The sequence below is a fragment of the Pleurodeles waltl genome, chromosome 6, assembly GCF_031143425.1.
Source record: "Pleurodeles waltl isolate 20211129_DDA chromosome 6, aPleWal1.hap1.20221129, whole genome shotgun sequence".
In the NCBI taxonomy this organism is placed as follows: domain Eukaryota; kingdom Metazoa; phylum Chordata; class Amphibia; order Caudata; family Salamandridae; genus Pleurodeles; species Pleurodeles waltl.
The window spans coordinates 449,396,976-449,411,419 of NC_090445.1; the positions used below are offsets into that span (position 1 = coordinate 449,396,976).

The window sequence follows — 14,444 nt, forward strand, 5'->3', positions numbered from 1 at the left end:
AACTTTTAAAGCCCACACGTTTCCCGCCGGAAGTGTGAGACTTTCCACTCTGCACCAGACGCCCCCGGCTCGACCTGCGGAGAACCAACACTACAGGAAGGACTCCCCAGCGACTACGACCCTGTGAGTAGCCAGAGTTGACCCCCCTGAGCCGCCACAGCGACGCCTGCAGAAGGAATCCAGAGGCTCCACCTGACCGCGACTGCCTGCTTCAAAGAACCCAACCCCTGGGAAACCCACTGCACCCGCAGTCCCCAGGACCTGAAGGATCCGACCTCCAGTGCAGGTGCGACCCCTAGGTGGCCCTCTCCCTAGCCCAGGTGGTGGCTACCCCGAGCAACCCCCCCCTTGCCTGCATCGCTGAAGAGACCCCTGGGTCTCCCATTGAAACCTATTGCAAACCCGACGCCTGTTTGCACTCTGCACCCGGCCGCCCCTGTGCCGCTGAGGGTGTACTTTTTGTGATGACTTGTGTCCCCCCCGGTGCTCTACAAAACCCCCCTGGTCTGCCCTCCAAGGTCGCGGGTACTTACCTGCTGGCAGACTGGAACCAGGGCACCCCCTTCTCCTTTGAAGCCTATGCGTTTTGGGCACCACTTTGACCTCTGCACCTGACCGGCCCTGAGCTGCTGGTGTGGTAACTTTGGGTTTGCTCTGAACCCCCAACAGTGGGCTACCTTGGACCCAACTTTGAACCCTGTAAGTGTTTTACTTACCTGTGAAACTAACAAATACTTACCTCCCCCAGGAACTGTTGAATTTTGCACTGTGTCCAATTTTAAAATAGCTTATTGCCATTTTTGCCAAAACTGTACACGCTATTGTGATGATTCAAAGTTCCTAAGATACCCGAGTGAAATACCTTTCATTTAAAGCATTGTTTGTAAATCTTGAACCTGTGGTTCTTAAAATAAACTAAGAAAATATATTGTTCTTTATAAAAACCTATTGGCCTGGAATTGTCTGAGTGTGTGTTCCTCATTTATTGCCTGCGTGTGTACAACAAATGCTTAACACTACCCTCTGATAAGCCTACTGCTCAACCACACTACCACAAAATAGAGCATTAGAATTATCTCTTTTTGCCACTATCTTACCTCTAAGGGGGACCCTTGGACTCTGTGCATGCTATTTCTTACTTTGAAATAGTACATACAGAGCCAACTTCCTACAACTCCCATTTACCTCCCAGAGGCATATATTAATATGTAAAACAACTCTACCCTAATTTACCGGCTGTTTTATAGATGCATTCGTGACACATGACTTTGTTTAGTTTCAAGGGCACGGTTTTAAATGACACCATGCCATGCAACTGCCTTTTCCATAGTTCTACTAGCTTTCATAGGCACCATCCTGGCACATAACTCTGTGTAACCTGCTCTACGGACCTTTTTAAAAGCAACCCACATGACCTGCAGCCTACTCCGCTTTGGTTCCATCAGACTTTTAGAAGACAAGGCATGAGGGACTGCGCCCAATCCCTGTTGTCATCTTATGAGACACTGAACACTGCCCCTTTATAGCTCTTCTGACCTTTCACAAGTTTCTGCCTGCTGGGCATTCTCTCACATTGCCAGTATGGCACTTCACTTCGCAGGAACCGCTTTCTGGTCATGAGGAGCAGAGGGCTTCTTCTGCTGCCTCTCTCCTACTGCCGCTCTCTGGGTCCATGCAACACTTCTGGATCCAAACTCAAGCCACTGAATGTAGGTCATGGAGAACAGGGCAAGAGAGATGAGGAGGGCACTGGGACTTGGCAAGGTGGGTTCTATTTGAGAGGGGGTCAGGCTTGGGACGCTATTCTTGACATTGTGCGTATTTTTATTTGTTAGGGCAGCTATGCCATTTACAGGTGACTGACATCAGTTAGAAAAGATATTCAATGTTTGTATCTGTGCATCTTCAGAAGAGAGACAGACAAAAAAAAAAATCTGCATTTCACAAGAAACAGAATAGAAAGACCACATCCGAAACAGACATGGAATGTCTTTTTAAATGTCCCATGAATTCAGTTTAAATACCCTATGTTCTCTTAAGCACCTCCTAAGGCACAATCTTGAGTGTAGAAGGCCCAGTCCAGTTTACATGAGGCTAAACAAGAGCTAGGACCAAGCAATCAGCATGCTGCAACACCCTGAACCTTGTCACTCCTAGAAGCCCAGGCATTTCAGTATTTGAGCATTCCCTTCGCCTCTCCCTTGCTCAAACTCTCTCTGTAACCGTGTGCAAATAAATGGGTACATTTGGACAGGCTGCATTAGAGAACTTGATGGAAGGTCTATGAAGAAGCAGTCTCCTGCCTCCTCAGAGCAATGTGTGGCCTTCCCTAGAATCTGACTGAACAATGATTTCCAGATTAGTCATGGCCTGAGTTTTCTCATCATCCCATCAATCTCCTGGACTTCCACATCCTTTCCTCTTCTGTACGCTGTTACCACCCCATCACTATTCCTGCTATCCATACCCCAACATGCCAGTCAACCTCCCAAGACCGGAAACACACAACACATTGTCATTCGGTCAGGTGCGACAATGAAAGTTTAATTTACAAGTCTTCTTCCTCAGTCCCTCCCTCGTGTACTCCGTTCTTTTTTAATTGGGTCCTCCTTTCTATCTCTCATCACTTTCAGACAACAATAGGATAGTGTAAAGTGTTAAACAAATAACTAAAGCAACACTATTCCGTTTTGTTTCACCGCCCGCATCACAACAACGGCAAGATAACATTTAGCTAAATAATTTTTATAAGATAAAATATAATAACACATTTAGTCAATTATTATTTATTTTGAGGTCTTGGTTAGTCAGTTACAAAAGGAGTCATTTTGTTCATGTGTAAAACAAGACTAAGACTGGGAAAAAAAAATGCAACAGACGCGATATCCAATGTGGGATTGATTTGTTAATTTCATCAAGGAGACCCCAATGAGTCAAGTTTGCTAAAATCGCCTCAATGGACCTCAATTCTTGCACTAAGATCCTGATAACACACTAGGCAGAGGGGACAAAACCACAAGACAGCCTAAAATAACCAATATCTTTACACAGCAAACACCTCAGCAAGTCGATCTGAAGAAAACATGTTTAAGTGCTGTAGCCAGGTAGATACAAAAGGGAGTGCCTTTCATTCCACAAGGGTTTGCAATCAGAAAATGAAAATAATGATTCAAAACAAAAAACAAAGGACAATAAACAGGCAAGGAGGGAACCAGCCCCCCCCCCCCCCCCCCACAAAAAAAAAAAAAAAAAAAAAAGGGCCAGCTTTACTGTTTGGTACGAGGCCTGCCATCCATTAGGGTGGCAAAGAGCAGTAGGTCTACCCCCTGTATGAACTACTGCTTGCTATATCTGGAGATCACTGCTGGGCTGGTCCTGTGGTGATCTCTGTGCTTTCACATGAGCCTCTGCCACAGATGTTCCTGAAAAACTACTTAAAGTCAGGTGAGAGTCCGCCACATTTCAGGCAATGCCTAAACAAACTTTCTGTTTTTCCAAAACAAACTCCAAAAGAGGGAGCCTGTTTTTGAAAAAACAAAATAATAATGACCCCGAAATCATGGGAGTTTTCTCTGGGGTCTCTAGTATGTTTTTTTTTTGGGGGGGGGGGGTGTTCGGGAACACTAGGCTTTGTCTGGCAGTCCTGAACACAAATAATAAAAAATAAAAAATAAAAAAAAAGAGCATCAGACCTTCCGCTCTAGATAGGGCGGGCAGTCCACAGTTCTTACCATGACGGTCCCTACTCTGAGGCCGCAGGTGTAGGTTTGAATCGGCTGAGCCAGCGGGGACAATGCTGGACACTCAATAGTCCACCCAACTCCAGAGCAGGCAGACCAACAATTTGGCAGACGGCTAATTCCGCTACATTTGTATTGGACTACCCAGTTCACCAAACTCTAAATTGGGCCCCAAACAAGCATTTTGTTGTAGTACTGTAGTTTGCTTCATTTTAGCAAAATACTCTTTTTCTGCTAGTTTTCGGATCTAGTTTTACCATAAAAAGGGCACGTCTCCAACCAACACAAAGTCCGACAATGGATGTAACACTCTCCTGAACAGAGGAGTGGGGGGGGCTGCCATTGAGAGATCCTTTAATTGGAAAAGAAGGTATGTCTAGGCAGTAAAGCTGAACACGGTCACATAAAAATACTGAACAGTGCATTTGCTTTGCTGGAAATACATAAATAAAAAACACAGCCTGACAGTTAAAGAAATAAGAGATAGTTATGTACTAAAGCTGCGCCGTGACCGAGGGTGTGTAAGTGGGCTTTGCACTGTTGAACATTGGCAATCTGTAAACAAATTCAGATGGAAAGGATTTCAGACAGGACAGATTTTAGTACTGATGCCTGTGTTGACAAATATGAAATATCTTCACTGAACCACTGACTTATCTGGTTTCGTAATGCTGGCCGAGTTAGACCTAGAACGCTCGCAAATTTTTAAATACAATGTGAGAATTTTTTTCCAGAAAGTCACAAAACGGACTCCTTATTTGATAAGCACCAAAAACATTCAGAACTGTACAAAGATCATAGTAAATGTTACTGAAAATCGGGGTTGGTTACTTGAAAGGATAGTCACAAATCTGTTCGAAATGTACCCGAACTCTGCCCACTAGACAAGACAAAAACATCTGCTGTGTGCAGCCGCGGAGTGCGTTTCACGCTTTAGAGCTTTGAGTCCTCGAATCAAACAGATGTTCTGATGACTCCTTTTGTTAGCAAGGGGCCCAAATAAAAAGTAACTATTTCATAACTAGTAGGTGGTTATCCTTAAAAATCCCTTCCGGGTGAGTAGAGCCCACGCCTCTGTGGAGTAAAGAATACGGGCTAGCGTATAGAGTTTTAATACCAAAATACCACAGCTTTGAAAGAATCTGAAATTATTCCCTTTCTCATTTTAGGTGCAATGAAGAGGCAGGCCTTGTCACAACTGCTACAAGACAGCAATATGGAAACAAAAAGAAATACTGTAACAGATCCTTGTCGAGGAGTGTCCGGCGGTCATCTCCCGTGGAAGGATGCACCTTGTTCATGCCAAAGGATGCTTAATTGAGCCAGCCCCCCCCCCCCCCCCACACCCTTCTTCCCCAGGAATCCATAAGCTGATGTCCACTGCAAGCCTCACAGTTGCTGGGGAGAAGGCATGATGATGAACACACTACAATCCAGCTGCCGGATCAGCAATGATATAGGCCTAAGAAAGTAGTCTTGATTCGTAGATCCTGGCAAGGTTGGTTATTTACAAGTTCCCTTTTTCCAAGTCTAATGTCTTTGATCAACGTGCAGTTTGTTCTTATTTGAAGGAGCAAAATAAAACGTTTTTGTCCTTGGGAAAGTGCCCCCAATCAGCAGCAGCCATATCCAGGTGTAGCAACATCCCGCAGGTTAATGTAGTCTCCATTCCCTGACAAAGCAGCTACCCCCTCGCCATTGTCCATCATCTTTGCCACAAGGACCCTGGGGGGGAAAGAAGAAGCAGGTTAGTGGTAGACCCACGGAGTGCAGTAAACTACTAACGTGGGGCAGCAAAGGGTGATCCCGTCAGTGGAGCACCACCCCATTGCTAGAGTATGTTCTGCAATTGTTGTCAACTAATAAGGCAATAACACATTGAACAGTTAATTGATAAGACTCAAAAAACATACTTTGCAACAAACAATTTGCACTGAAAAATAGACATGATACGAGTTTTATGTAACTAAGGGACTCGTGCCTAAGGCTGCAACAATACTAGAACTATGAAGTGATTGCATTGTGGAAACTGAATTGGGAATGGGATTGCAGGCTATCATAAATCATGATTACACCACACATATAACCATTTGCCCAACTAAGTACTCACCCATGGTTTAGTGTCCTACACACCTGTTAATGTGATTCAGCTCCTTAAACGAGTATGAAACAAAAACAAGAACATACTCTAATGGGGAAAAATTGTGAACTTAATTACGGTGAATTGTTTATTATTAGCAATGCACTATGAAATCAATCAGAAACAAACAAAATTCATAAATGTTGCATACCAAATAGTGTAAACAAAGCTTTGTCAAATAATATTGATTTATTCATACGCTCCACGGCGGGTGGGAGATCTTTCTCCTTCCTGGCGGCCAAGACCTGGAACTCCCTCCCCACCAGCCTCAGGACCACCCAGGACCACTCTGCTTTCCGGAGACTCCTAAAGACCTGGCTGTTCGAGCAGCGATAACCCCCCCTTTTTCCCCTAGCGCCTTGAGACCCGCACGGGTGAGTAGCGCGCTTTATAAATGTTAATGATTCGATTTGATTTGATTCATACAGAACAATATATTGTAACAAATGCACATGCTTTTGTACACCGATCAACATGAAGAACATTTCAAATGCAAAATAAAGCTAAAAGTCTCATTGAGACGTCTTTGCTCATAAGTGGAACTAATTTAATATGGGGAATCCGAACAATTCACTTGGAGAAGGTTATTTATCCTAAAATTGACACCACTACAGAAAGAGACCCAAACGTTTGTGTGAATGGTGAGAGGGCTTCCTAAAAGTGTTGAGGGCCACCCCTCTCTCCGTCTTTGACACCAGACTGAATCAATGACTCGGGAGAGCTTGGGTGCTGCATTTTCTAGTACACCCACAACAGTTCTCTCCTGTAATGTACAGTTTTCTTTTTTTCATTTTTTTTAAGGCATGGCAGGTTGAACAGTTAGAATGCTCCTACCTCCTCCCCTCGGGTAGAAAAATGCTACAAACACTATGCTGGTCTGACAACAGTAATTGCTGATGCCTTTAGGGCAGAACTGGAAGTGCATCACCTGCCCCACCATGAGTCATTCTCATATGACCCAGACCATGAAATATTCTGGTCAGGGTTAGTTCCTTAGTGGTCGACGGTTGTATGGTGTCTTGGAGAAGATGAATTAAGTACTTAGAGCTAAACAATGGACTTTTGTAGCATGATGGTGCCAGAGCTTTAAAAAGGCACATCTGAACCCGATGCCAGAAAAAAAAAAGATAACTAAGGTGGAGTCTTTGCACAGTTGAACTGTAGGTATCAAAGGAATCACAAATAACATCAAAATTGAACCTGTACTTCGGAAGAAAAAAAAAAAAAAAAAAAACTTGCAACGTCTGCACCTAACACTAGGTGGAAGGAATTTGCAAAACATGTCAGCTTCAGCAGCAATGAGACGCTGGTGGCAAATTCTTGTATTACATTTATTCCCCCCATATTTCCAATTTGCCGAAAATCCTATGAGGTTATGTAATAATATTGTGCTTTGATGTCCAAATTGTATTAACTTGGCACTGCTATACAGCTCGCATGAACATCATCACCTTAAAGAAAGGTTACAGGATTTCTTTATTTAGTAAATAACCCATCAAAAAAATGCATGCATAGTAAAAAGGCTCAACCAACTCCTTCCTCACAAATATTTATTTCCCATGTACTTCTAATGCCATGATACGATTTCCTGTCTTGTTAAACGGCTTCCAAAGACAAGTGAAGGGCACTGACAGCAGAATGTTAAGTGATTTATTTAAATAAAGGAAATCATTCAACGCAATCCTGTAATCTTTCTTTGATAAAGTGATGTTCGGGGGGAGGGAATGGAATACAAGATTTTGCCAACAGCTACTGCTTGGAAGGTTTGTGGGTGGAGAAGGCTTCCCGCACTGCATCCCAACTGGAGCCCACTTTTCCTGTGCCTACGGCTACAGGAACTATTACTAACCATTTCACCAGTGGGCCATGATATTACTCTGCTTTGAGCCACAACATAACTCTCAACCAAAATGTGCTGGCTTCTCACATTAGCTTTCAAGTGTGGCCAAATTTTGTGATTCGGAGCAAATCACATGATCTTGTGCTTCAGTAGCTCAGTTTGGAAAAACATAATATGAACAAACTGGGTGAAAAAAAAAAATTGGTACTAAATCCAAAATTAGAAAACATGTGCCCATTTGTCATGAAGGTAGTTCTTTAGCTATTAAACAATTGTTTGATATATCAGCATTAATAAGTTTAGAAAATAATGAAGAACCGGATATTGAAGATCCTGAACGACAATTGGACATCAACTCGGATAAGGTCATAGAAAGTGGTCTTATGCAGAAATCAACATTTACTCCATTAATGCAATATGACAATTTGATAGATGTTTTTTTCAGAACTTGGTGATGAAAGACTTGGAAACACACCACAAATATAAGTTGAATATTAATTTGTGCAAAGATGAATTAAAGGCATTGCAAGCAGTAAGGTCCGATAGGTCAAACAAGCAGATAGAGTCGGGAATGTAGTGTTAATGAATATTAAGGACAACAATTCTGAGGCTCCAAGACAATTGAGTGATTGTGTTAATTACAATAAAGTGGAACAGTCTGCTCTTCCTATATCAAGACGATCTCTTAAGATGAAATTGAAGACATATTTGGAAAGACAATTATTGAATACAGACTAGTATAATCCTTTTACTTCCATTCTTTTTTTTTCCTAAGATACATAAAAGTAGACCTATTATTTCTGGAATAGGATCACCTAAAGAACGAGACTCAGATTACATTAATATGTTTATAGATCCATTTGTCAGTACGTTGTCCTCATAATAGGGACACTAAAGATTTCCTAAGACAAACAAGAGACATCACTTGAGATCCTGATTATTTGCTGTAACTATGGATGTGAATAGTTTGTGTACCAGTACTGAACATCAGATTGGCCTTGCGGCAATGAAATCATCTCTGTTTACCAAATCAGAAAAAGTGGAAGAAGTGAAAGTCTTATCAATATTTAAATAATAATAGATTCAATGTTACTTTAAGCCTAGAGTACAGTAGAACAAACATCTGCTTCCTTGATTTGGAATTATTTGAATATCATGGGAAACTTTAATCTAGACTCAGGGGCATGGAATTTAATAAAATATCTGCTTCTCCATGGGACAGGTTGCTTCATAAATCTACTCGTCCTGTAAAAAAATCCACTTGTGCCTTTGGAGCCATGCAGTGTGGTGACAAATTATGGCACCAATCTTATTACGTAAGAGTTCTGATAATACCTTCTCTGATTATGCCTAGGCTCATACTATAGTAGCGTTTGAATACTAGCAGTTCCCCTTACTTTGCTACCTTTTTGCAGATCTAAATACTGGGGCTGGAGGTATCAGTAAGCAAAAGTCCCAGGGTTGGATTGCCCCTTTGAGTCTGTGCAAACCTATTAACTTGCACGTTTTAGAAGTTTCCTCCAGCTCTTCTCCAATCTTTTCCCATACCGAGAAAGGCTGGAAATTTACTCCTGACAAGAACAAAAGTAAAACATTTCTTTTAGGGTTGGGAAAAAAAGGTTAGAGGATTATTAGTAAACTTGTAAATTATCAATAGATTTTTGCATGAGCAAGTCTAAACATGCATATTTGCTCGTGCTAAAATGCAGTTCTGAAATATTTTCTAAGGGCACAATTCCTTGGGCTACTTCTGTCATTTCTTATGAATTAAGTAAAGCCTTAAATCTGCACTAATGCCAGGACATATACCATGGGTGTACTTTTGCGACTTTCTTTAAGAATTGGACCCCTTATTAGGCCTGGCGTTGACAAAAGCCTTTTGTTATTATGAAAATTTTACCTAGCCATAGGCTGGTTTCACTGGGACTTATACCATTCTGCTCTTCCGCAAGGAGCAGATCAGCACACAAAGTAGTTTGTTCAGGGCCAGGAACTACTGTGGCAATGTGTGCTTTTTGAGATAGAATATTCTTGCTTTTTGCCAATATTTGTTATAATAATGAGTGCCCAGCAGCTCCCACAACAAAAAAGGTTTGCAAAAGCCATTTCAAAAGAAGAAACGCATTAGCAAAACCAAAAGGCTGATCACTAGTGTCAGAACTATTGGCTGTGCCAATGCCTGTTTATTTCCATGTTTCCCATAATCTTGTTGAACCTTGTTACACGTATTTTCCATTGTGATTTTTTTGGGAAATACTAGCATGCATCAACACATATTAATAAATTATCCTTCAAACAAATAGTAGCTAGAAGTTTACGGTAGTTAAGCAAAATGTTTTTTCCTAGTTGCATTTATTGTCAACATTTTATTTTGAAAACAAAGAATCCTCAATCTTGTTTTCAAGCTTCTGCAAATATTTGCATCTAATCAGAGAACATACTGGGAGCTTTATATGCAGGCTCATTTTGTTAAACTTTGCTAATGTGTGGACAATTGTTTATACTGGAACCAATATCAGTAGTGCAGCCCTAGCTTACATTTCCTTAAAGCTTTCACCGTAATAGTAAAGACTTTGTATTAATGAACCATAAATACAGGTTCTAAAAGCATTAATATATGGACACATACTATCTTAACTGCAGACAAGGTCCTTCCCTGATCCGTAATGTGGTACTGGAAACTGGCAGCCAAAGGGGTTGTGCTGCATAGGATAGGGCTTACTTGTGCCAAGGACAAAATAAACATGAAAACGTGTTGTCCTTAACCCTGAACAATATGTCCTGGGCATCAGGCTATAGGAATTCCACACCCCTGAGAGTTTTTCATTAATTGCAACACAGCTAATTGAATCCATTTAATCATCTGCATTTGTAACAGATGGCATATTGGTTCGACAACAAGAAAATTAAGAGAGATATGGAAGGAGCACATTAGTGCAATTAGAAATGGAGATTTTAAATACCCCATGGCCAATCATATTAAAAACAAACACTCAATGTCAGATTTAGAGCAGATTTGATTTTGTGGCATTGAACATGTGATAGGGGATAGAGGGAGTGGAGATTTGGAAAAACAAGAGAGTCAAAGAAACCTGTGGGATAAACAGATTAAGGACAGTGTAATTTGGTTTTTAATTTAGATTGAAAACTGTACACTATGATCTGAAGTACCGGGGCCTTCCTTCAGAGGGGTGTTGGGAGAATGTAATTGTTAGTTTGGTTATCATTTTTAAGAAACTTCAGTTTGGAATTGATTGGGTAGTTGTTGCTGCAAGTTTGTTGGCATAGCTTCATGAATATTGTGTGATATGATTATGTAGCTTTGAAATTGGTATTATCAAACTGCACACACAGGAATGTGAATGGAACATATTTGATTGCAGATCTGAATATGTTGAAAGTATGCAGCATGCACACATCCTGTCTGGAATTAGGTGCTCATATGACTCTATGGGGTTTCAGACTCAAGAGTGGTGAAAGGGAATGCATTAGATATTTGATAGCTCGGAATAGATAAATTCATAGTTTGCAAGACAATTCTAACTAATTGTATTCAATGTTATGATGTAGTCATAAGGGGATTACAGTATCTGTGGTTTGATAAAGGAACATATTTGATTTTGATGTTTTAGTATGCCTAAGTATGCAACATGCATACACTGTTTTGAACTATATGTTGTTTTGGAATTGACTCAGATCATATTTTACTGTGATTTAAGTAGCTGACTAAATGGGTATTTTCTAGAACCGTAAGAGAAGACACAGTAAGTCTTACTAATAACAAGGGATCTAAACTGTTTGAGAAAAATATATCTAAGTTAGTTGAAACTGATTTTGTCGTTGGTAGGAGGTAGCTTGAAGGGTTAGGTTTCAGTGTATACAATGTTAGGTTATGATAGGGTTCAAGGATCCAGTGGAGCATTTCCGTTATTTCGGTCATAACATAGAAAGATAGTTTTTTTCATTTTCATTCAAGTTCTTGGGCAGGAGTGTTACAATGGTGTTGGCTACTTTAAAAATATTTTTCAACAATTTTATTTTTTATATATGATGTCAAAAAACAGTTTTTCTTGATAAGAATACAATAGATTACAAGTAATGATGGTATGTAATTATTTGGAGATAATTGAGTGGCGATCAGAAGAATTACATTCCACTTCTGTTGTTGTTCTGACCCTGGGTCTAATCAACAGGACGTTTAAATTTACTATATAAAGGATAGTTAGGAAATGGCCTCTGCTTTTACAATGCTTGGGTGAATGGAGACCTGCCGTCGCACTTGGAGTAAGTGAGACAGTGAGTCAATGGTTCTGATGGGATTCAGTTTTCTCATTTTGTGTTTGATAGCTTCCCTTAACACAGGAGTGCCTTTCTAATAAGCCTCACACGAGTAGATAAAGCGAAATTAAGATAATGATGTTACCAAGTGAAACTGGCATGGTGTGGGGGAGGTTTGTTCGTGTTCATGACTTATTTGCTTTATGTAGTTTTAAAATTGTTTAGTAGTTACTAATGGTTGTGAAAGAGTTGCAGTTGTAACAGTAGTTTTCAAAGTTTTTTTTTTTTAAATGTGTGCCCTGTAGCTTCCTTTGACATGGAGAAAATTGATGGGTTCTCTTAAGAAGGGACAGTGTTGATATTGCTCATTTTGTAAAGGCAAGGGTGACTTTGGTTTCCTTTATGGATTCAATATTACAATTTGAGGGTAGTGTTCATTTTAATTTGTTGTTTTATTGTCCATTTAGATTGGGTTGCTTCAGAAATTTGAGATATATCAAGGAACACCCGTGTTTGGAGATTTTAATGTAGGTTAATAGCTTATTTTTATTTTTGTTGACATTGAGTTACAAGTCCATAATATTTGACATGGTTGTTTAATACAACTGAGTAAACTTCTAAAGACGCCCAATAATATGCAAGATCTCTTTTCTAATGTGCTCCTGGCACAGTATAGCAGTGTTTACAGATATTAGATATACAACTTTCAAGACAGGAGGTAAATAATTGGATTTAAATTGGATAACGGATATTCCATTTAGTTTCATAATTTTGAAAATTATATTAGTGGCTTGCCACCATCATTAAAGCACGTTCAAATGATGAAGGATCAACCTAAAAAAAAAAAACATTCCATCTAATTTTGTATTTAAGTATCTAATTTGATTAATTGGTGGTAATATACTGTATGTATCTAAGGGATATAACGTATGCTATAACTGTGAAATTACCACACAAAAGTTAGGGGGGGATGTTTTATTTTTGCATGTAAAAGGATATGTCTTGTTTTTGTATGTTCTGTTTTATGTTTCATGTTTATTGGAATGTATTCTCTTTTCAATTTTTTTTTCGTTTCTTTTTTTAAATCAACAGACCTGAAGAAGTGAGTTTCGCAAAGCACGTCTTGGCTGTGGTTGTGATATTCGGCTGTGGTTGCGATATTCATACAGTAACATTTTTAAAATTGTGTCTGATACAAGTGAACATATATTGTGAATCATTTTTCAAACTTTCTTCAGATCATTGACACATTATCCATGTGGACTGCCAGCCAGTTGGGAAAACTGAATATCCGAATATAGCATTGGGCAGTGTAATCCTGTAACCTGTTAATGTCATTGGACAGGGTGAACAACAGTATTGAGCACTCCATAAAAAGATGTGGCAATAACAACAATCTATATTGAACAAGCATTGTGTTAGACTGCCTAGGTCTTTGTAGAGCCGTACAAAATGTGTTTTTTAAATTAATCTTTGTAATGCAATTCAGCTTTCATAAAACCTGAACCCTTACCCCAAACTCACCGCATTGATTCATTGATATTCTTGTTCTCTTTTACTGAAGTTTCTGTCCAGCCAATGAATGAGTTTTCTCTGCTGAAAAGGTCCACCTCATCTTTTGTCATAGCCCAAGGGGACAGGTCACACTATAAAAGGAACAAATCACAGTGACAGAAGTAATCTGGTTTATAATAAATACGCATGTACTTTACAACTCTTCAGTTCCTCACATTACCAACAGAGCACAAATCTTTCACACTGGAAAATATATATTTTTCTTACTATCATTAACTCCCTTTATTGAATCTGACTTATGACCATTACTTTCTAGGCAAATGAAGAAAAAAAAATTTCTGGCCAAAATGTGATCTGTTTTTGGGAGAGAGAAAGAGAGAGAAAGACTGTCTCTCTCCAGGTCCAATACAATCGGCCTCTTCCACCAACCGCACGGGTGCACATGCTATGGGTTCAGGTCCTGTTTATACACCAAACTGCTTTCATCCAAGAAAGAATGCCAGCACTTCAAAATCCATTAGATTAATTGTTTGATTACATAATTTATAAAGTGCATAGCTACCAGCAAGGTTTCCCAGCAGTTGCCAGAATACAGATATCCATATACCAGAACAGTGCCAGATCCAAAAATGCATAAACCGAGCATTTAAAAAACAGCCAGGTTTTAATCAATTTCTGAAATGTTGGGAAAGAATTACATTGTTTCAAGGTACTCGGAAGTTCATTCCAAAGTTTTGGTCTCAGAAAGCTGAAAAAACAGTCCCCTTGGTGAGCCTTCTTTATTCTAGGGATAACCACTAGGTTCTGGTGGCTAGACCTAATAGAACGCCTCTGCAAGTATCTAACAACTAAAGCTTTCAAGTAAGAAGGAGCAGAGTTATAAATGCATTTGTGCATGTTACAAAGAGCCTTAAAATACACCCTACTTTCA

The 14,444-nt window shown here is 39.9% G+C and overlaps 1 protein-coding gene across 2 annotated transcripts in view; it reads right to left on the reverse strand.

Moving 5' to 3' along the window:
* Nucleotides 1–2,770: 2,770 nt before the first annotated feature.
* RAB29 (RAB29, member RAS oncogene family) overlaps nucleotides 2,771–14,444 on the reverse strand; it is a 159,048-nt gene continuing 147,374 nt past the window's right edge. For both annotated transcript variants that reach the window (XM_069238564.1, XM_069238565.1), the window contains exons 4-5: nucleotides 13,523–13,644; nucleotides 2,771–5,465 (exon numbers count right to left, since the gene is read on the reverse strand). In XM_069238564.1, coding sequence (XP_069094665.1) covers nucleotides 5,354–5,465; nucleotides 13,523–13,644 — 234 coding nt within the window. In that variant the 3' untranslated portion in view covers nucleotides 2,771–5,353. The remainder of the gene's footprint in view (nucleotides 5,466–13,522; nucleotides 13,645–14,444) is intronic.